At 40.0% G+C, this 23,880-nt stretch overlaps 1 protein-coding gene across 6 annotated transcripts in view; it reads right to left on the bottom strand.

The window, feature by feature from the left end:
* Window positions 1–338: 338 nt before the first annotated feature.
* The window catches only part of DGKB (diacylglycerol kinase beta), a 467,640-nt gene continuing 444,098 nt past the window's right edge, over window positions 339–23,880 (bottom strand). For all 6 annotated transcript variants that reach the window (XM_054726080.1, XM_054726077.1, XM_054726078.1 and 3 more), the window contains one exon: window positions 339–446. In XM_054726080.1, coding sequence (XP_054582055.1) covers window positions 339–446 — 108 coding nt within the window. The remainder of the gene's footprint in view (window positions 447–23,880) is intronic.

Genomic DNA, 23,880 nt, shown 5'->3' with positions numbered 1-23,880 from the left:
ATTTCCTTTTTTATGTTTAAACTTTTTTTTATCACAGGTTAGGAAAGAACTTGGGGAGGAATGGATGGCAGACATAAAAACCTATGGGAATGCATGCAACAAAAATATGCAGTATCACTTCACGTAAACTTCTGCTTTCTTCATGCAAGGATGCCCATAAAAACTGAGACAAATTTTCTAATAGATGAGTTTTACATGAACTCAGTAACAAAAACCGTTAAACCAATCCCATGATTTTGAATGAGTAGGAGACTTGAAAGGATTCAAAGATTTCCAGCATAAGTTTTCCATGGCCCAATTATGATAATTAGATCTCTAAGAATGAAGCGACACAGGGATTATTCCTTGCTTCGGTTTCTTGTTCTTTGGACGAGGGAGCAGAACAGCCCAGTTTTTGGAGGCGGGCCCATCAGCATTGGGGCTTGGTTCTTGTGTGTAATTTTTATCTAGGAAAAAAAAAAGAAAGAAAGAGAGTAATCTCCAGATAGCATACCAATCTCTGAGAATCTGAAACTAATTACTAAAAGAGCACAAGTATAAAAATGTAGTTTCTGAGTTTCTTTTATTTAAAACACTATTTTTAGGAGAGATAAAACTAAGCATTTGAACCATATTCCAATGCTCAAGGTACAAAAAAAAAAAACAAAAAAAAACACATTAAAATTAACTGAGATTTCCTTTTAATTATCATGTTACTTCTAACCTTGCTTATAATAATAATCCCAAATTCCTTGTTTAGGTTACATGATTATCTAGTATAATTTATTAACTACTAGCTACGTATCATTTATTTAAGGCAGAAAAGGATGCATGATTATAGTGTTCGGAATCCCAGCTATAGCCAAACATCAAGAGGCGCTTGGTATCAAGGCAAGCTTTATTTATCTTACTAATCAGATTGTTTCTCTCTTTCAACATGAACTGCAAGGCTTAATTTCAAAACAATCATTAGAACTGAAAGTCACAAGCTAACATGCATAAAAGGTCAGGAATGATGAACTACTTTTCTAATTTGTTAATTAATTGGTAATAGAATAAAATCAAATATTGAAAAGCCTGCTTAAAACACTTTGAGAGACTGTTCTAAAGCTACTCGTTTTGATTTCTTTGATATAAAACTACGAATCACCTTAAATGAGACAAGCTTAAAGTAGATTATGTCTGCAATTTTCTCTAATTCAAGTCTAAATTAGAGAAGACATTTTGTGAATATACGCTATGCTCAAAGCTAATTGAAAGCAATTATCAAAGTGGCATTTTGTCTGTGACTTTAAGATACATTGGAAGATAATAAATGATTATCATTATGTAATAAAAAGGTCACATCTTGCCTTTGGGCTAGTGATGCTATGAGTTTTTCAAAAGCAATCTGAGACATTTTCTTTAGAGAACTGTGACTAATACAAGAACCATCGCTTATTAAATATCAGTTGTCACCTGCACAGCACCCACATCAGAGATGAGTATTTCTTTCAAAAAGAAACACCACCTCATTAAAAGCTGCAAAAATATATCTCTTAAAGTGCATACCTGACATTTTCAAGTTAAAATGAATATCCTTCACTTGTCATTCACTAATAGCGATGAAATAAAAAAAAATGTATGTCACGTGGACAGGATCATTAAAATCAGTACAGGGGCTTTTGGGAAATAGAGATTTACTTCACAGTCTCCAAAGACAGAAATATGTCAAAACCCTGGAAAAATGAACAACTTTATTTAACTCTGTTGGAATCAGGTTATTCTGGGAAGATTCAGTGTTCTTCTCTTCACTGTAAAAATAAATTGCACCTGTGAAAGGCCACCAGGATAAACCAGCCCCTAACTCTCTGGATATACAATTTTACTTCATTTTTATCTTATGAACTGGGAAGTTGATAACCATATAGTTAAAATATAAGAGTGCACTTATATATGTAGGTTCAAAGAGAGCTCTATCAGATTTTCTCTTAATAATTCAGCTTTGGATTACCATATGCTATTGATTTTATTTAATTTAAAATATGTTTTTATTTATATTTTTTCGAGCGAGAAGAAGGGAGAGGGAGAAAGAGATAGAAACATCGATAGAAGAAACATCAATCGGCTGCCTACTGCACACCCCCTACTGGGGATCAAGCTCGCAACCCGGACATGTGCCCTGATAGGGAATTGAACCAGGGACCTCTTGGTTCATGGGTCGATGCCCAACCACTGAGCGACATTGGTGGCGCATGCTATTGATTTTAAACTCCTCTGAATCTTAGCTTTATACAGTATCTAATACTACATCATTCATTCATTTACTCATTTCACAAAGTTGTTTGAGCCCCTACTATGCTTCAGAGACTTAAAAAAAAAAATACACATTCTCTGCCCCCAAGAAGTTACAGTCAAGTAAGAAAGAGAAATTTAACAAGCACAGCAATAATGATATAGATGCTGAAATAGGAGGCTAAGCAGAAAGGCACAATTTCTTAATGTTGAACTTGAACATGAATCTTTTTACACAAAAATATCATTTTTTTAGATAAGTTCCTTGGGAAGAAGTTGTCACATATTACTTCTATAATAACCTTTGCTTCCAATAGAACATTAGCAGTTAAAATAAGAAGGTATACCTTCTGATTCACAGCTGCTGTCCTAAATCCTTTGGAGGGTACAATGGTATTAGGACATGTTGGAAACAAGATCATTACTATCAATGGAAGAAATATACCATCGTAGTCAAAGCATAGCCAAAGTACCACAAATTATTGTGTGCGAGGTTTTGTTTGGTTTTTAGGAATTTGAATTTTGTTTGATTATGGCTATCTTTACATCGGCAATCCTTTTTTTTTTTTTTAAGGAATCACATGGTGTTCAAAAATAGCACAGTATCTCATTCAGTGCTCTTGACACAATGGGACACTTAGTCCATGTTACTGATGAATAGGGAGTTCTACTCTTCAGGTTCCAAGCAGGAGAGCACCAGATAATAAAATTATCTATAACCTGTCCTCTTCGTTGCTGCATCAATCCTATGGTCAAAGTGCACAACTCTTTCTTTAAAATCTTTCTTTTTATTCCTGTAAAAATTAAATGTCCACCTTTTTTGTCTGTTGTTTATGGAAATGACAAACAATTGGTTGCTTTCCTCTTAGTTGGGGGAGATAATATGGAGGAAACTAGCATCCATGAAATCTGTATTATGTATCCGGGCTCTTTGCATATGCTATTTCATTGTAAAATTACATGTCTTTTCTATTTGGGCAGAAGCAAAAGCCACTCCACTAAGGATGAGAATCATTCCAGTCCAGGTGAACTGTTGCTGTGGCAATCACAGAAGCTCCAGGTAGGCTTCGGAAAACTGTAGGAACTTAAGTGTAGCTTCAGGTTGGGGGTAAACCTGGTTAAGGGGGCCTCAGCAGGCTGGAAGAATGACTCAGAGCCTGTTTTGTATATATTCCATACTCCTGTTGTTTTTGTTTTTTGTTGTTTTGTTTTGTTTTTTGATAACGTGCTATCTACTAGAAAAGCAATGAGTAAGGAGCAGATTCCAAAGACTTCAGAATGTATTGTTTCAGCAATCTGAAGATTTGAACCGATCATCAGGCTACCTTTGAGCACTTCCTTCTTTTAAGATTCAGGTAGTTACTTCTTAGTTGTTCCTCAAACATCAGCTATTTATTGGGCACCAGCTATGAGCAAGGCATTTTGCAACTTGATTTTGATTACTGAGTTTGGAAGAGAATCTGGGATTATAAATGAGAGAGAACTGCAGGCAAGCATAAGCAATGGTGACGGGGCTCCTAGAAGCTGAATGGCTGCATGAAGGTAGAAAAGCATTGCTGAAAAAATTCAAGGCAAATATTGTCAGTAATAGAATGGTGTCCACATATAAAAAAAATTTCTCCATTTCTACATCTCACCCACTTCCTTGGAAAGCAACAGTGGCAGAAGAGAGACACTTCTGTCCCACAACTCTTTCTAATTCCATCTTCTTATGTCTAATTAAGATGAGCACATCAAAAACTATAAACATGCAAACATTTGATTTCAGTTTTAGTTTTATAATTAGTCAATATGAAATAAAGATGCACACGTATAAACCAGATCAAGGCAGTTTTCCTGTTTCTATTACATTGTCAGGGTTGCATACTTTGATAGTTCCACCTTATAATTATAAAGTTAATAATAATGACCCTAATATATATAAAAACCCTGGGTTGTAATGACCAGTAACAACCAGAGGCTGACCAACTGGAAGTCAGTGCTGGCCCTGCCCCCAAGCAAGCAGTTAGGGGCAATCAAGCAGGGAGGCAGAGGGGTTAGGGGTGATCAGGTAGGTAGGTGAGTGGTTAGGGGCAATCAGGTAGGCAGACAGCCCCTTGCATGGCTGGCCCCACCCCCCAGCAAAGAAAGAGGGAGGCCTAGGCCAGCCAAGCCATTGCACCCCAGCCTGTCACCTGCAGAGGGAGGCCACCAGTGGCAGGGGAGGGGAGGCAGTGCTGCACAGATGGCAAGCAGTGGCAGCAGCGGGGGTGGGGCCAGGTGCCTGCAGCCTGGGGAAGGAAAGACCCGATAGGCCCTGATCTCAGGCCAGGCCTAGGGACCCTACCCGAGGGGTCCCGGATTGTGAGAGGTTGGCTGGGCTGAGGGACGCCCCTGAGTGCATGAATCTTCATGCACTGGGCCTCTAGTAATATGAATAAAACATAACAAACTTTGGCTCTTACTGTGGGCTGACCATTATGCTATTAGTAAGTGTTTTACACATGTTATCTAGATGTAACCTGTTTCAGCCATTTCTTTGAGTGGCTCTTAGCAAAAGTCTACTCCCATAAAAATATTATTACCAGAATGTAGAATTGAAGTATCCTACCTTATAATAGAGAAACATGCAAATTGACCGCACCTCCGCTATGCCCATGATTGGGCCTGCGAGAGGCTGGGGGCGGGACTCCAGGTGGCCTATCCGGCCGTTGAGAAGACCAAGATGGCGGCGCCCAATCCTCTTAGTTCTGGGGGTCCCTGGGGCGATTGCTACCCTGGGGGGGCGTGGCCTGGCCCAGCCAGGCGCTCCCGGGGGTCCCGGGCGGCGATCGCCACCCGGGGGGGGGCTTGGCCGGGCCGAGCCAGGCGCTCCCGGGGGTCCCGGGTGGCGTGTCCGGGCCGAGCCAGGCGCTCCTGGGGGATCCGGGGGCGATCGCCACCCTGGGGGGGGGGGCGTGGCAGGACTCGCCCAGCCCCTCCCAGGGTCCCTGGGAACATTGCAGGCATGTGGTTGCTGAGACCCAGACCAGGCCTCTGGCCACAGATTCATAGCTTTGCGGAGACCTAGGGCAGGGATCTGCCTCATCTGCAGAGAGACAGAGGTTCTGCTGTGCCCCCAAGACGTGGGTGGGCCCAGCCAGGGATCAAGGGGCATGGAAGGACTCCTGGCAGAGGGGCAAGGACCCTCACCCCTGAGGCGGAGGTTGAGGGGTGGAGCCACCTCAGTGAAGGGGTGCTGCACTGCAGTGAACTGGACTGACTGAGGTGATTCAGAGAAGCTCCCAGTGCTAATGGGCCTCGCTCAGGCGGCCTTCACACTTCAGAGGCAGTGACTCCTGCTCCTGCCTTCACCCAAAAGCAAGCTCGCTACACCCTGCCCCATAGCAGAGCATGCCTAGGCAGTGAGTGGGAAGCCTTCCACCTGCTTCGGAGAAGGGGGGGCAGTAAAGAATGGGGGGAGAGGAAAGAATGTGGAGCATCCGCAATGAAGAGGTGCTTGAGAAAAAGGCTCGGAAGCCTGACTGGAAGGTTTGTTCTGTTTGCTGGGCCGCTGCCCCTTAGGAAGCGCAAAGAGCATGGCTCTGAGGGCTTCCTGTGTGCTCTGAGGGCTTCCTGAGTCAAGTTCCACAGCCAACTGGAATTGGCCTCAGTTTCCTGGTCTGTAAAATGGATGAAGCATGTCCCAGTGCCTTCACTGAGCTTTGATGGCCAATTGAGATACTATATAAAGAAAATGAGGGAAGAAGTGAGAAAGAAAAGGAAGGACAAAAAACACAAAAGAAAGATTGAAAGGAACCTGTAAACCCATTGTCACTTAAATAGGGAATATAGTCAGTAGTGTTGTAATGATGGTATGATGCCAGGTGGGTACTAGAAATATCGGGGAACACTTTGTAAAGTATATGATTGTCTAACCACTATTCTGTAACTAATATAAAACCTGAAACCAATACAAAATAATGTTGAATGTAAAGAAATGAAAATTGGAGTGAAATTTTTATAAATTTCAAAGTTTAAATAAAAGCAGTAAAGGAAGGAAGGGGAGAATAAAAAGTGTTTTTCATTTTGCCACTTCATTAAAAAGACAGTTGTCTTTATGTGGTGCTTTTATACTTTTCTAAGTCATTATCTCATTTTAATTTCCGGGCAACTTAAAGACAAGATAAGTATTCCCTCCACTATTCAAAGAAAGGAAATCTTGGTGTCTGGTCCTAATGATTCAATCGTCAAGCCCTTATTGTAAAGCAGGGTTAGTAAAATTTTCTGTGCAGGGTCATATCTATACTAATAAAAGCCTTGGGGGTGATCAGGCCAGCAGGGGAGGGTATTTGGGGGCAATCAGGCCCGCAGAGGAGCAGTTAGGGGTCAATCAGGCCAGCAAGGAAGCAGTTAGGGGGCAATCAGGCAGGTAGGTGAGCGGTTAGGAGCCAGCAGTCCCGGATTGTGAGAAGGATGTCCAACTGTAGGATTAGGCCCGCAGGAATCGGGCCTAAACCTGCAGTTGGACATCCCCCAAGGGGTCCCATATTAGAGAGGGTGCAAGCTGGGCTGAGGGACACCCTCCCCAGTGCACGAATTTCGTGCACCGGGCCTCTAGTCCTATCTAATAAAGAGGGAATATGCTAATTGACCGTCACACCCTCATAAAGATGGCAGCACCCACAGCCAATAAGGAGGAAATATGCTAATTGACTACCCCACCCTCAAAGATGGCGGTGCCCATAGCCACAAGATGGCAGCACCCAGTTCCTTCAGCCCCACCGGGGCGGCAGGTGCACAGCACGGCCGGGCCTGCCCCCAGGTGGGTCTGGCCACTCTGCACGCCTGCCTCCGTAGTCCCCAGTCTCCTCAGCCCCCAGCCCCCAGGGCCGGCCCAAGGCGCAGGCAAGCCTCAGATGACAGCTGCCCAGCCGCCCAGGGCCACCCGAGGCTCAAATAACCAGGGCCAGCCGAGGCTTGCACTGTCAGCAGTGGCAGCAGCAGAGGTGTGATGAGGTGTTGCCTTCCCCTGATCGCCGGGTCACCTCCCACCCCTGAGGGCTCCCAGACTGTGAGAGGGGGCAGGCTGGGCTGAGGGACCTCCCCTCCAGTGCATGAATTTTCATGCACCGGGCCTCTAGTTATTTCATGAAATAGATTGAAGAGAAGATTTATGTCTGGCACCAGACAGTGTCAAGTCCCATTAGGCATTTATGTGGTCTCCAAAGACCTTCTTTAGATCAAATAAAATCAAGGGAAGAGAGGTGGGCCTTCCCTGATTCATACTCCAGGCAGGTTTGGCTCAACTGATTTTCTTTTTCTTTTTTAAAAAATGCATCTTTATTGCTGAAAGTATTAACAGATGTCCCCTTTGTTTTTGGTGTTCTTTTCCTCATTGACGCCCTCTACCTTGCACCCACCCCTCCCAAGCCTTCACCACACTACCGTCTGTGTCCATGAGCTATGCATATATGCATAGAAGTTCCCTGGTTAATCACTGGCATTTTCTTTCCTAGCTCCCTGTTTCCCAGCATTGACTATTCCCACCACCCTCTATTGTTAAGGGTAGTGTGTCTCTCCCTCAGGTTATCAGAACACTCAGCTCAATGTCCAGTCCCTAGAGACTACCTCTACCCACCTAAGGGCCTAGCAAAGCATTCTGCTAAGATTAAAATAGAGGGTGGAGCTATTCTCTCTTCAGGGGGTTCTCCCTGCTTCCAAAATAATAATTTTCCCATTTTAAAATGTTTATTTCATCTAATTTTATTCTCTCAGCAACTCTGGGAGGTCGGTGTCAACATCCTTAATTTTCAATATAAGACAAAACGTACACAGGTTCTGTAACCTGCCGTTACACAGCGCAAGTTGGTAAGTTCCAGAAAAGGCCTTGACAGCTGACGCGGATCTCCCAAGCGCTCCCCGTTTCCCACCTCTGTGCCAGTTATTGCCCCGTAGAACAGCCCCCCTCTTTTCTGCCAATCAAACTTCTGTCTGGCCCAGCTCAAATCACACGTTATTGTGGACTTTCAAAGCACAGGGATACAAAGAAGATTCTAGATGCCCTCGGAAAGGAAAAACAGGTCATTTACAGAAAAAAATAAAAAATCAGCATGGCACCAGGCTTCTCAAAAACATTAGAGGTAAAGAATATGGAGAAACACCTTCAAACCCCAGAGGCAAAGTTAATTTTATCCCAGACTTCTATACTTAGTCAGTGTATTGATTAGATGCAAGGGTACAATGAAGACATTTTCAGTCAGAAAAAGGATCTAGAGAGTTTATCTTTTCCATGCCCTTTAAACCACGTCTGAGGGTGTTCTCCAGCAAAACAAATGAGTGAGCTAAGAAAGAGCTTCAAAGACCACAGGGCCACACTGACAACACCAACGGCTGGGGAGGCTGTAGAGGAACAGTCCCGTACACCGCTGGTAGAAATGCCGAATGATGCACACAGCCACTTTGGAAGACAGTTTGGGCCAATGACAAGAACGGGCAATGAACACTGCAATATGCTACAGAGATTTTCTCAGGGTGCAATGGGAGCACAAAGCATGACATTTAGATCCTGGTGGGAGGACAGGGCAGAATTAAACCTGATGTTTAGCGACATCACTCTGGAAGCATAGATTAGGGGCTGGGTGTCATACCAGAGGCAGGAGAGCAGGTGGAAGGTTAATAAAACCCAGAAAAGCCTGCCGTGGACCTCAGCTATGGCGGTGGCAGAGTGGAGAGTTCCCAGGGAGGCCTGATTTACAGGACATGGTACTAGTTGATGGGCTGTGTGGAATATCGGAAAAGGAAACAGTTCTAGTATGATTTTCACGCTTTCAGCTTTATTTGTGATGTGTGTGTGTTGATAATCTTACTAGAAAGAGATGCATTCTCGGCAGGGGTAGGAGCCAGGAAGTTGGTGAAGGCAGTGTTGAGAGTGACTGACTCAGTGTTGGTGAAGGAGCTGTTCAGCCTAGGTCTGGTGTTCGTTCAGGAGGGAGAACAAGTCTTGAGGTAGATTTAGGTGTGTGATGAGCTTATAATGATATCCACTGAGAAGAGATTACCGGACAGTGTGGCTAATCCAACTCTCAGAGGTTAGACTATGAAATTGAGGAAACACTGACATTTTAGGGGGGAGCAGGGGAATGATGTCCTATGAAGGAATCTAAGCACCAGGAGCCAGAGAGGTGGGAGAAAAGCCGGAAGGAAGCACCAGCATATAAACTTTGCAAATCAGTCCTCAGTGTGGCTATTCACGAGGCTGAAACCATCCAATTGCACGTGGACAGGCTAGACGTGCCTCAGTTTGCCACAATGTTTTGCAGAAAAGTGATTGAGTTACTGAATTTTTTATACCATTTCTAAATATAGGAATCATTATATCTGAGAGCCATGTATTACAAGATGGTTAAGTAGCTGCTCATGTAATTCAGAGGTTGCCAAGCATTTTCTGTAAAGGGCTAAATGGTAACTATCTGGGCTTTCTGGGCTGTAGGGTCTCTGTAACTACTCAAGTTGGCCCCTGTGGCACGAAGTATCCATAGACTATATATCAATGACTGGGTGTGGCTCTGCTCTAGTTCAACTATGGATGGCATCTACAATTTGAATTTTAACATTCTTATTTTGATTTTTTCCATCACTTAAACTGTTAAAAAAAAACACAACACAAAACTTAACTCTTTGGTTATACACAAACAGGCAGCTGTTCAGATTTGGCCCAAAGGACATAACTTGCTGATCCCTGATATAATTACAGTCAAATACTGAAAATTACATCTAAAATTATTAGGCATATGGTGGAAGCAATAAATGTTAATTTAAAATTACAACCTAATGGGTCAGTAGCTAAAAAAATGGATGAAAGTGCAAGTAATTTCATTTGCTGTGCTGGGTGCCACCATTCAGAATTCATTCGGTGAAAATTCTGAATTGGAATATATACTAGCTTTCCCAGTTTTGATAATAAATGCATCAACTGATCAAATTTGGCTTAAATGCATAATCTCTTTATTGCTTTACACCAGGGTGGGCTTAATAATATCATAGTTCTTTGAAAGCATCTCAGCAGGTAGCATTTTTCTTTTTAAATATTCTCCCTGTATCTAGCCAATATTTTTTCCCCTGCTTCATCTCTTTAAGAGTTCATTATCACTGGATTTATTCAGCTACCTTAAAAATGAATGGGGTTTTCAGAGCAAAATAAATGCCATAAAATATCTGTGGGAGAGATAATTTAGCAATTATCTGGAACATTAACAGTTACCTAGCTTGATTCTGGAATAAGATTATCTCCTTCCAATAATGGAAACCATTTTGAATTCATGTGTGTAGCTGAGCCATATGACAGTAGGAATAAAGAGCATGCTAAATTTTTCAAGTCCATAACTGCCAAAAAGCAAAGCAATGAAACATAACAATTTTCTAAAATTTCTGTGCCAGCTTCTTTATGATTCCAGCCATTATTTTCTGAAATGATAGTCATTTCCAAGTTTAATGTTATAGACTTTGATCTAACATCAAATCCAGAGAAATCATTGAGAAGAACTTATGATAAATCTTTAAAATATGGGTTTGAGAGGTTTACTTGCTGGTGAAATTCACAGGAATTTTAAATATGAATCATAATGAGAAAAGAGAAACTTTTCCCTAAAATCGAAGGGCTATTTGGCCACATTACAGGGGAAATACTAGTAGTCATACCTGGATTGGAAATATTTTTGAAGGTAAAAATTTGGTTCTCCCTTCCAAAATATTTCATGGTTGTAAGTTGGTTGCCAGGGAAGGTCAACATTTTTTTTTTAAAACTACCATTTTATAATGTCCGTGTCTCTGCAGAGAAATGTAACCCACAACTTTAACCCAGTCATTGTTTTTCTTTTCCTAGGGCCTTTCCAAAAACAAAACAAAACAAACAAACAAACACACACACACACACACAAAAAAAACAAAAACAAAAAATACCACAAAGAAATTTTCATCCTTGACTATAACTGGAGAATATTCACAGTATCTACTATTTGCTATTCTACTTTTCTTACTGAATGATATTACAGATATTTTTTGCTTTATGGGGTTAAGATCATGAACTTGAGAGTTGAGGCAAGGGTTTGAGTGCCAGCTTGGCCATTGGACAAAGTAGCTCACATTTTTGAGCCTCAGTCTCTGTTTCCTAAAGGAAGATAAAAATGCACCTACTTTATAGGACTACTGCAAGTACCAAATGAGACTATGCATGTTCCCTACTATTTTTAGTGGAATTATGTTTAGTCCAGTGGAGAGCACATTTTGCTCACCCCTCTCCTAGCTGAGACAACCAGGCTTTCAGGATTCCTTGGGTGACATTGGGAGATGGCTTATTATGGCCATCTGCCTTCTCTCTGAGGAGGCCAGAAGCACCTGGTAGCATTCCAGCCACATGCCTGGTTCCACCTCTACCCAAATAAAAGAGGAGAAAATAGACCCATATGGGACATTTACTAACTCACAGAAAGAATGGGTTTTTAAAAGCAATGGAGACCAATAAGCACATACTGACATATTATGAAAAGGAAGTTCCTTAACGAGCCAATTGCTAGACTCGGCTATACCCTCCGCTATTTGAAACATCATATCACTGATCTGAAATATATTCTATCAATGTTAAACCATTGAATGGTAATCCAGTAAACATTTTACAGGCTATCCATAAAAAACTGCCATCACATGCTGTAGTAATGATTTACTTTCGTCACAATATGCCTAGAACATTGATCATGGCACATAATTTAGTGGAGTTAAATGAGAATGGAGAAAAAAATAACCTACATATTACCCAGATTCTCCTCTTCCAAAGAATTGTTCCATCACTTATTCAATTGTTCAAGTTAGAAATCTGGATCATCCTTGGCACCTCCTCCTTACCCTCCATAAACAATCTAGCAATTTTATCCCTCAAATATTTTCCGTATCTCTTGTGTGTGTGTGTGTGTGTGTTTGTGTGTGTTTTGTCTTTCTACTACTACTACTCTAAAGCCTGAACAAATTGATACAAATCATAAACCTTCAACTCATTTGAATTTCAGATCATTCTTGCCAGCTAGGGAAATTTAATCTACTTCACATCAAATCGTTGACTGTACATTATATTTATTCATTAAAGTGATCATTCAGTGGAAATACATTTTAAAAAAATATATTAAATGGTAAAAGTGATGGGTTCTAAAAGAAAAAAGAATAAGTCTCCTAAATGGTTAAATCCATTCCCCACCAGGAATGATCTAACCATCATGCAAATCTGACCAAATCACCCTCCCTCCTGCTTAAACTCTCTTTAGTTCCATATGCCTCTTAAACCAAAGCTAAAAACCCTTCCCATGAGCTTCCAGGCCCTGCAGCTCTGATTCCCACTGAGTCACCTGCCTTCCCCCACACCTCCTGTCCTTCTGGTCCGAATCTATCACATCAGCTTTCAGAGCCTTGCGCACACCAAGCTCCTCCCCACCTCATGCCATTCCCATTCCCTTTGCATAGGACAGTCTTCCCTCCCTTAGGTTCTTAGGTCTATTTTGAGTTCCTTTGAAAGTCTTCTTAGACCTCCTTTGAGGTGGTCAATTTTCTGTATTATACCCTTTCATGATACCACAGCACCATATTATCACAGTGCCACAGTGTCTCAGTACCGTGAACATTATGCTCACAGAACTTATATCATTACTGGAATTTTATATTTGTGTGACTCCGGGAATGTATAACTTCACCAAGTTCAGAGGGCATGTCTGATTTTGCTTTGTTTCCAATTAGCACTGTAGGGCTAAATGTCAGCACCTTTATCGAGCAGGAATTCAGTAAGTATTTGTTGAAGAAATGAAGAAATTAATCTGGTATTCTTGACTTAACTTGGATAACACAGTTGTATTCTATTCTTAATTTTTACCTATTGACTTGAAAATCATGTCGAATGATATCTATTTTGTTCACCCCATGGAACTATCATGTGGATAAAACAATGTAATATGTAAAATTCTTCAAACTTTTTGTCTCCTCAAATGAAATATGTACAACTTTGTTCTGGATATTCAAGGAAATAAAAAAACAATGAATGATTAAATTCTATTCAGTGTATTTTTATTAGTTTTTTAATTCAAATTTTTATTTGAAGTTGGTAACTCATCCTGGGAGTCTCTCAATGAAAACACTGAACCCTGTTTTCTGCTGGTGGATAAAAATGCTTATTCTTTAAACCTTTCAACAGCACAGGTTGTTGCTCTTTGAGGAAAAGCTTAGAATGTGTTGGCCATATTTTCTCATTTTAGTACACAAAATCAGATGAAATGACAAACTAGATAAAGTATGACCACAAGGCAAATGTGGGAGGAGAGTCAGGCTCAGGTCTTATGATTCTAGAGTTTTCATCCCAGATAAGAGACCTCTAACTGCTCTGGAAGGAAAGACATCGAATCTACTATTAGCCTGAGGGTGCCCACAGACTAGGAGAGCGCCCATTCTGGAGGGATATATTCCTTTTTGAACTAGGTATAAATATTATTTAAATTGCTCTTTTTGAAAGCTAATGACACAATTATGTTAAGTGCATACAATTTTCCCACATTTAGAATGTGTGACAGTCCTGGATCAAATCAATATAAATGCATAAAATATTACATACTTGGTATATTTTTCATTTCAAATTTTGCCCTTTTGAATTTTTGGACATTGTGATCAATTTGGGTTAGGAGTTCCTATCAAAGAATACTAAGATGAGACACACTATTATGTTTTAGCTGACATGAGACAAACTTTTCTAAATTAAAACTAATGACTAAATTATTTTGATTTTCAAAATGGATAAAAGAACAATTTAGATTGAATTTGCAGTATTTAAATAGAATGTATTAAAGAAAAGAATGATAAAAAGGTAAGTCTGTCTGCAAACATAACAAGTTTGGATTAACTCTTTTTAATATAATATGTTAAAAGATTTTAAAAACATTTTTTGTGTGCAAAATGCAATCAAATTTAATCAGTTTGGCATTAATTAAGCTCTAATAATGTACTTCAGTGTCTCTCCTAAGTAGTGTGATCCGTTTCCCCATCATCCAGGTCGATTTGTGCACATTATGGTGTCATCATAATTTTAAAACATACTGAGAAAATGACAGAGCTGCAGAATTAAAATAAATGATTAATGGTATTTTTTTTCATGTTTTGTACTAATAGGTATTACTGAGCCTTTAAATTAATAGAGCTGTCAAGCTCACGGGTGTTACAGATCCAGCAATGAACCAAAATGGAAATTATATATTCCACAGACACCTAAAGATGACACTTCGGAATATTTTAAATTTTAATTAGTAGGTGCAATTGTTTTGTTCCCCACAACTAGTGCAAATTAATTGGAAATTAGTCACAACCAATCCCTTTTTCAACAGTCTGAAATGAAAGAGATTGGTGCTTTATACTTTAACATACTTGTTTGGGGGCCAGAAAGCACACATGCAGTAAATTGCATTGTCAATTACAAAACAACAACTGTTATGAAATTAGGAAAAATTATGCACAGGTAAACAAAACTAATTAATGCATAAGTAACTGGGGAACACACAAAATAACGTCCAACTAAACACTAAAGTGCCAGTCTTTGAAAAAAAAAACACGGCTTTAGAAATGCAAATTTATGCACAGCATTTACTAATAAAGTCTTAGGTAAAAGGATGCTTCTAGTTTATGTTTTATTTAACTGCATTTGGAGCCTCACTACCACTCACACCTTAAGAAATATACCCATCAGAACAGCAGTCTGCTTATTCAAATATGTGTCAAGATGGCAAAAGACTGTTAGTTAATTTTCTATTCCTCAAATATCAAGATAAGACTCATTGAATATCAAATGATAATATTTCCTTCCTTAAGATTTATCCTTATTCTTTATTTAAATAGTAGGCAAAATGCAATTTCTACGCACATCAGGAAAATATTTATTATCTACACAAAGCATTTTCCAACTGATAATTTTTTGGTTACTCTTTGTCTTTCATCACTAAAAATACAAATGTTCCTTTGCTGGAACATTGGTACGGCTTAAGATTACTTGAAAATGGTATGTCTACAAAGGTAGCAAGTGCCAAGTTACAATAGCTGGGTAACTTCTAATGAGAAAATAATATTCGCATCAAATTCTCAAAATAAGACCAATTTCCAGGAAATCAGCCAAGTACATTCAATATTATTTCATACTATTTAAAGGTAATCGATTTAATGAAAGGATCTTGGGAAATTCAAGAGATAAATAAACCTGCAGATAACTTTCACAGCACTGCTATTTACTTTGCATAGTAATTTTCCTAAGCTGTTTTTCCCTCCCTCTTTATGAAAATGCCATAAAACATGGCTTTTATGGAGTGAAAAATATTTTAAACTTCAGTCTATATTGAATGTTTGCAAAAGTGCTAAAAAAGTTGACTATTTCACAAAAAGCTGATATAGGGAAGTTTTAATAAATTGGTTGAGATTTTATAATAAAATAGTTGTAAGGCTGTATAATTTCTAATTTGTTTTCAATTCCCAGGTCTGTGATCAGTTAATTTAGGTAATAGGTATAGGAATACCCACCTACCATATAGATAAGCAAATTCCAACTATTTTCTTACTTCTCAAATTTACCCTATTCTCCCCATAAATCTTCCCATGCACTCTTTATGTTTAGGTTTTGGTAGCTTCTTGTCAGAAAACATAGTTCTCTTCACAATTTCCCTTTAAAATTGTGTTGTATCTTTAGTAACCAAGAGAGATATAAACATATATCCTATGGGGGGAAAAATCCACCTGACACCACTGCAGTTTCTAACATGTTCATTTAAATGATATTCCTGAGTAGAAAGGATTTTCATGGTAGTTAACTCTTCAAGTGGGTTGAAAGGGGCATTAAAACAACCTCAGTTTATTTTGTTTCTCAACTGTAAGTGCCCTATGCTGGGTGTGCTCTGGTTAGATCTGCTAAAGTGCCAAGAGGTCTCATTGGCCTGGCTACTTGTTGTGCATTTTTGCTCCTGTACCCAATACTGTGCATCACAGAAAGCTTCAGTCATTGTATTTCCCCCTCTGAACATTTATCTGTAAGAAAACAAGCTTAATGGAGCGATAGCATGTTTGGAAGTAGAAAAACAAGTTAGGAACAGTTAAAGTCTTATAACTTTTTGCCTCACGACCTTGGACATTCATCTAAAGTCACTGCCACAGTCTAAAAGCCTTCCCTATGATTGTGTAACTCACTTGCAAAGTCTTAAAACATGTTTGCTTATAGACAAAGTAATCCAAAAAACAAACTCATGTAGTCATCCATGTCATTACTGGTCTAGAGAAATATCTGAAACTTAACACTATCTTCATAGGTGAGTAGAAAAGCTATGCCTTTTTGGTTAATTATTTTCATTCAGACAAAAAGGTAAATGTTGTCTCAACTGCTTAAATGAAGGACACAAGAATGGGGGGAAAAATTTAAAGAAGTTATCTCAAAATGTATATGATGTAAGATTCAAGGTTTAGAGTATTTCTTAGACTTATTTAGTACTAGAGGCCCAGCGCATGAAAATTCATGCACTTGGGGGCGGGGGGAGAGGGGGAGACTCAGCCCAGCCTGCACGCTCTCTCAGTATGAGACCCCTTGGGGAATGTACACCTGCTGGCTTAGGCCCGCTACCCAGGGAATCAGGCCTAAGTTGGCAGTCAGACATCCCTCTGGCAGCCCGGGAGCCCTTGGGGGATGTCCAACTGCAGGGAGTGGGCCTAAGCCATCAGTAGGACATCCTTAGTGCTGCTGAGGAGGCGGGAGAGGCTCCCGCCACTGCCACTGCACTCGTAGCCATCAGCTGGGTTTATGGCTGAGCAGAGCTCCCCCTTTGGGAGTGCACTGACCCCTAGGGGCAGCTCCTGCATTGAGCATCTTCCCCCTGGTGGTCAGTTTGCATCATAGCGACCAGTCATTCTGGTCGTTCTGCCCTTAGGGTCAATTTGCATATTACCCTTTTATTATATAGGATTTTTGTAAGAGATATGAAAATGTGGACTATACAGTGAAGTCTCGAACTTTGCAGATAAGCAATTCTGGCTAATAATATGCCAACTCAATGGGGACAATTCAGGCACATCTCAAAATAGTAACACACAACAAAACTAAGGAGAGTGGCGATGTTTTCAGTTCTGGTTAAAAAGAAGTAAGTGCACTCCACCTGGTCCCTCCCACTGAAAGCAACTATAAACGCTACATGTGGAGCAGCTAGTAGAGGATGCCGAAAAGTAAGGGATGGAGGCAGACTGGGGAAGGAAACCAGGGTATGAAGTACCAGTGAACCAGTGATGCATTTCATAGTTTTCTCCCCTATCGTATTTCCTAGCCTGACTTAAATGCAGCCCCAAACCTGGAACTGTACATCAAGTACAGAGAGTTCTACAAAAGCCTGGTCTTTCTGTTTCAAGGGGTAGAAAATTACGGCCCCCTATGTCAGAGAGAGTTGGAAAATATCTTGTCCTATTTAGCCTACCAATCTCTCCCATCAGAGTCCCCTGGCAAGTCCTTAGTAGTGGGTGCCTCCAATTACAATGAAGGAAAGCCTTGCTCTCTGATCAGTGCAACTGTGGTCCCAAAAGCATGGGTGAATGCCTGACAATGTTTCTTTCTCTACCCGCTTTCTAGATGGCCCTGGAGGCAGGGGCTATATCAGGAAGTACAGGGAAACTAAGGCCTTCGATTTCTAGCCAGAAGTGCAATATGAAAGCCCTGGGAGGCAAACAAATAAACAAACAAAAACAACAACAACAACAAAATACACACAAAAGTACTTCCAGGAGATTCTGGAGCAAAGGGAGACATAATAAAGCTATCTCTAAAGTTGTATATGATCTCCTCAGTATATACCTGAGCCTGATATGCATAGGTTTGACCTTGAGAAGCATACTAAAAATTTAGAGAACTGAATTAGGGGGTAGCCCACAACCCAGGTTCCAGACAGGTCTATGGATCATGTATATGTAAGATAAATCTGATAAACATTGCAAAGACTTTGAAAACTGAACTGATATTAGAACCACAACTCACAGGATACAGATCAGATTTGTGATCTGAACCCAACTGGGTCAATTACCTGCTGAAAGAACAACAAGAAGAAATCAACATTCCCTACAAGAATTGAAAAAACACCCAGAGTAAATGTGATATTTAATATATTCAGGATATAATAAAAAATGTCTCAACATATGCCGATCCAGGAAAATCTCAAACACTCCTAAGGGGAAAGATAGTCAATGATGTGACCCCTGAGATGATACTAGTGTTGAAATAATCAGACAAGGATTTTATAACAGCAACTATAACTAAGCTCCAAGAAGTAATGGCAGACCCTCTTGAAAGAAAAGATAGATGCTATTGGCTGAGAAATAGAGGATTTAAAAATGGAACCAATTAAATATTTTACAACTAAAAAATACAATGATGAAAATTTAAAAAAAGGACTAGCCTGGCCTGCATGGCTCAGTGGTTGAGCATTGATCTGTGAACCAGGAGGTCAGGGCACATGCCTGAATTGTGGGCTTAATCCCCTGTGTGGAGTGTGCATGAGGCAGCTGATGAATGATTCTCTCTAATCACTGATGTTTCTATCTCTCTCTCCCTCTCCTTTACTATCTAAAGTCAATATATATCTATATCTATATATCCATCTCTCTCTCTCTCTCTCTCTCTCTCTCTATCTATATATATATATATATATATATATATATAGATATAGATATATATATATATATATATATATAGACTTTAGATAGTAAAGGAGAGGGAGAGAGAGATAGAAAATATATATATATATATATGTATATATATATATATATATATAGAGAGAGAGAGAGAGAGAGAGAGAGAGGGATATATAGATATAGATATAGATATAGATATAGATATAGATACAGATATAGATATAGATATAGATACATAGATACATAGATATATAGATATATAGATATATATTTTAAAAAGGACTAGATGAGCTCAAGAACAGAATGGAGATGAGAGAGGAAAAAGTCAGTGAACTTGAATATAGATGAAGATATTATCAATTTGTACAATAGAAAGAAAAAAGAGGGGAAAGTTAACAAAGACTCAGAGATCTATGAGATAATACTCAAAGCATCTAAAATATCATCAGGGTTTTAAAAGGAATGGAGAATGAGTGTGATACTTAAATAAATAGTTGAAGAAATAATGTATGAAAACTTCACAATTTGGCAAGACATATTCACGAAGCTCAGAGAAACTAAAACAAAATAAGCTCAAAGAAATTCATGTCCAGACTCATCAAAATCAAATGACTGAAAACTAAAGACAAAGAAAAAATCTTGAAAGCAGCCTGAGAAAAGTGATGCATTACATATTGTGGAGCAAAGATTCAAATGACTGTGGATTTCTCATCAGAAACTACATTATGTTGGATACTATGTGAGGTATGAAGGGGAATTAAGGATGACTCTTAAGATGCTTACAATTAAGCCAGAAGAGCTGGATGCATACATGCATAGCCAAAACATAGGGCCATGCACTGGGATGCCATTAAGACAATATCAACAGAGAGTTACAGGAGTACAAAGGACCAGGCAAATATTTCAGACAGATGGGGAGTTAAAAAGGCTTCATGAGGAAATTGCTGCTAAGCTTAGCATTGAAGGAAGGGATTTTATTTTATTTTTAGTATAGATGTATTTATATCCTATAGTCTTCCAGAAAGATTTTGAAGTCACTTACAAAATATCCTATCTAATAAAGAGGGAATATGCTAATTGACCATCATGCCCTCACAAGATGGCAGGGCCCACAGCCACAAGATGGCAGCGCCCAGTCTGCTCAGCCCTGCCGGGGGGCGGCAAACACCATGCACTTCATCTAGCCGGAGTCCCACAGTCCCCTAAGCCCTGCCTCATCCAGCCGGAGTCCCCCAGTCCCCTCAGAGGAAGACAGTTGGGGGTGATCGGGCTGGCAGGGGAGGGCAGTTGGGGGCAATCGGGCCAGCAGGGGAAGGCAGTTGGGGACAATCGGGCTGGCAGGAGAGAGCAGTTGGAGGTGATCAGGCTTGCAGGGGAGGGCAGTTGGAGGCATTCTGGCCGGCAGGGGAGGGCAGTTGGGGACGATCATGCCGGCAGGGGAGCAGTTAGGCATCAATCAGGCTGACAAAGGAGCAGTTATGGGGCTATTAGGCTGGCATGCAGAGTGGTTAGGGGCAATCAGGCAGTCAAGCAGTTAGGAGCCAACAGTCCTGGATTGGAGAGGGTGCAGGCTGGCAGGCTGGGCTAAGGGACATCACCCAGCCCCGTGCACGAATTTTGGGCCTCTAGAGTATATATACATATATCCATCCCAACAAGATATAATAATTAATCCAGGCAATCTGAGTAAAAGAAAAAAAAGTATATGAAAATAAACTACAGGTAACATTTGATGACAAAATTGCAAACCATTCACCTTAGAAAATTGCTGAAAGAAACCACAGCTTTTCTGTTAGCTGGCGTCAAGGCCAGAAGAATGAGTCTATATCTGCACCACGAAATAGGGGAAGGGACATGTAGGCACAAGATGAAGCAGTGTGAGTAGAAAGCCTCTGGAAAGTAGTCTCTATGTACCGTGGCAGGTTGATGCCAGTCTTGGGGGAATAATTTCATGTCATGACAAGGATTCTGAGCTTTCTTCTGTGTGAAATAAGTTTTGAGCCCTAGCCAGTTTGGCTCAGTGGATAGACATCTGAAGGGTCCGGGTTCAATTACAGTCAAGTGCACTTACCTTGGTTACATGCTCCTCCCCGGCCCAAGCCCTGGTTGGGGCTCGTGCAGGAGGCAACCAATTGATATGTTTATCTCACATCAATATTTCTCTCTGTCTTTCCCTCTCTCTTCCACTCTCTCTATGAACCAATGGAAAAATATCTTCTCATGAGGATTTAAAAGAAATGAATGTTGACATCAGGGAGTAAGATAATCATAGTTGTGTTATTCATAAATAATTCTGTCAATAGTGTGACGGATGGCTTTGACTATACTGGGAAGCAAAAAATAATGTATTAAAGAGAAAAATATATGTCTTTTGGCCACCTGTATATCTTTTTTGGAGAAGTGTCTATTCATATATTCTGATCATCACTAATCATCAGAGAAATGCAAATCAAAACCACAATGATATACTACTTCACACCTGTCAGACTTACTATCATCAATAAATCAATAAACAACAAGTGTTGACAAGGATGAGGAGGAAAGGGAACCCTCGAGCACTGTTGGTGGAAATGCAGATTGGTGCAGCCACTATGGAAAACAGTATGGAGGTTCCTCAAAAAATTAAAGAATGGAAGTGCCTTATGACCCAGCATTCCCACGTCCGAAATATATCTAATGAAACCTAAAACACTAATTTGAAAACATATATGCACTCCCAAGATATGGAAGCAACCCAAGTGCTCATCAATAGATGAGTGGGCAAAAATGCTGTACTACAAGGAACACTACTTGGCCATTAAAAAGAATGGAACTTTACTTTTTGTGACAGCAGGGATGGACCTAGGGGGTATTATGCTAAGTGAAATATGTCAGGCAGAGAAAGACAAATACCATATGATTCTACTTATGTGTGGAATCTAAAACACAAAGCAAAACAAACAAAAAAAGAAACAGACTTATAAATAAGAGAACAGACAGACAGTTGACAGAAGGGAGGGGGGTCTGGGGACTGGATGAAAATGGTGAAGGAATTAATAGGTATAAATTGGTAGCTAGCAGAACTGTCACAGAGATGTAAATTACAGCATGGGGAATATAATTACTAATATTGTAATAATTATGTATGGGGCCAGGTGGGTACTGGAAAGTATATGATTTTCTAACCACTACACTGTACATCTGAAACTAATTCAGTATAATATTTAATGTAAAAGGCAATTGAAAATAAAAACTAAAAAAGTTGCTCCCTTATAATACCTTGCTATAGAAATCAACTTTTCCCTTTTTGACATGTCTATACCTCCAAAAAAAAAAGAAAAATATATAAATACGCTTAAAAACTGAATTATGTTACAAAAGTTGTAATTAATTACTAACATTAGAAGTACAATAGAAGCCCTGAGGAGTGACTGGATGAGGCAGTAAAGCATTATAATTAAGAGAAAGGCATTAGAGCCCCCTGGCCTGCTCTACCTCTGAGTGGCCTTGCCAAGTTGCTACATTTACCTGGCTTCAGTTTTTAGTTATTTATTTTTTAAAATTTATGACATGGGGATTATAATAACTTCAGTGACCTCTTAGGGCTGGGTGTGAGGATTAAATAAATAATGAATATGAATACACAGTACAGAAACTGGTACATGGTAAACACTCAATAAACATTAGACATTGTTACCATGGTTTCCTCCAAACATCTCCAGGACATACAAATGTCTTGAAAATTCAATCAGCCTTCATTTAGAATAATACTACATGTCTGGGACTGAAAATATTTAAATTTATAATTTTTTTTTCATTTTCTGTGTCAATGGCATGAGATTAATTTGTAATTAGCAAATGATTAAATATTAACTTACACTTTAAATTTATGATTACTTAAAATACAATAACAACAAACACATAAATCAGCATTTAATAGGACTCAGAACACTATTTCTCTTCAGAAAGAATTTGCATTTCAAAGTTGTGCTGGAAATACTCTCTCTGCAAAAACAATTGTCAAAATGAAGTTAACTCTAGATAATGGCAGTGTCTTAGGGCAGTGGTCGGCAAACTCATGAGTCAACAGAGCCAAATATCAACAGTACAACAATTGAAATTTCTTTCGAGAGCCAAATTTTTTAAACTTAAACTTCTTCTAACGCCACTTCTTCAAAAGAGACTTGCCCAGGCCGTGGTATTTTGCGGGAGAGCCATACTCAAGGGGCCAAAGAGCCGCATGTGGCTCGCGAGCCGCGGTTTGCCAACCACTGTCTTAGGGCGATGAGAAAAAGATCCAGTCTTCACAGGAGAGGGTACAAGCAAGGGTGAGGCAAGGAGCCAGTGTCTGAGTCCAGAGGATGCCAGTGCCAAGGAAGTAACCTGGCGTTCAAGTTAGAAAAGAACACGTTAGAGAATGGCCCACACAGTGGAAATGGGGATGGCAGGAGACAGGTTCTCTCAGGGCACGAAATGATCAAGAATCTTCCATTGAAATACCAGGGATCAAGCGTAAGGCAGCAAGACAGGCCTGGCAGGGGTTGGCTTGGCTTGGCAGGGATTGGCTCAGTACCAGGTCAGACCACAGTTGCATGTTGAAGGTATTTAATGTTGGAAACTAAGAGTGGGCAAATGGATTCAGGGTCCTGAGAGGTATTATACCAAGGAAGGTATAAAAAAGGCAAAGCTCATGCATATGCTTTCCAGAAGTTGCCTTGATGTCAGTTATGTGTAATATAGTTAGTTATTCGATACGGCTATGAAGTACCGAGGCTGAACTATTGGACTAATTGAGGTCAGAAATGAGTGGAGAAAATGATGTTCAGTTATGGAGGGAGGGCAGCATGAAATAATTTTCAAAAGATAAGTTATGTTACTCAACTAAAGAAAAAAAGTTTATTTGGAGAAGAGTAAAGTGCATGACGAAATGAAAAAGAAGTAAGAGATGATATTGGAGAAACAGGAATT

This window comes from Eptesicus fuscus, chromosome 14 (assembly GCF_027574615.1).
Source record: "Eptesicus fuscus isolate TK198812 chromosome 14, DD_ASM_mEF_20220401, whole genome shotgun sequence".
Lineage (NCBI taxonomy): Eukaryota > Metazoa > Chordata > Mammalia > Chiroptera > Vespertilionidae > Eptesicus > Eptesicus fuscus.
This window is presented reverse-complemented; position numbering and strand designations above follow the sequence as displayed.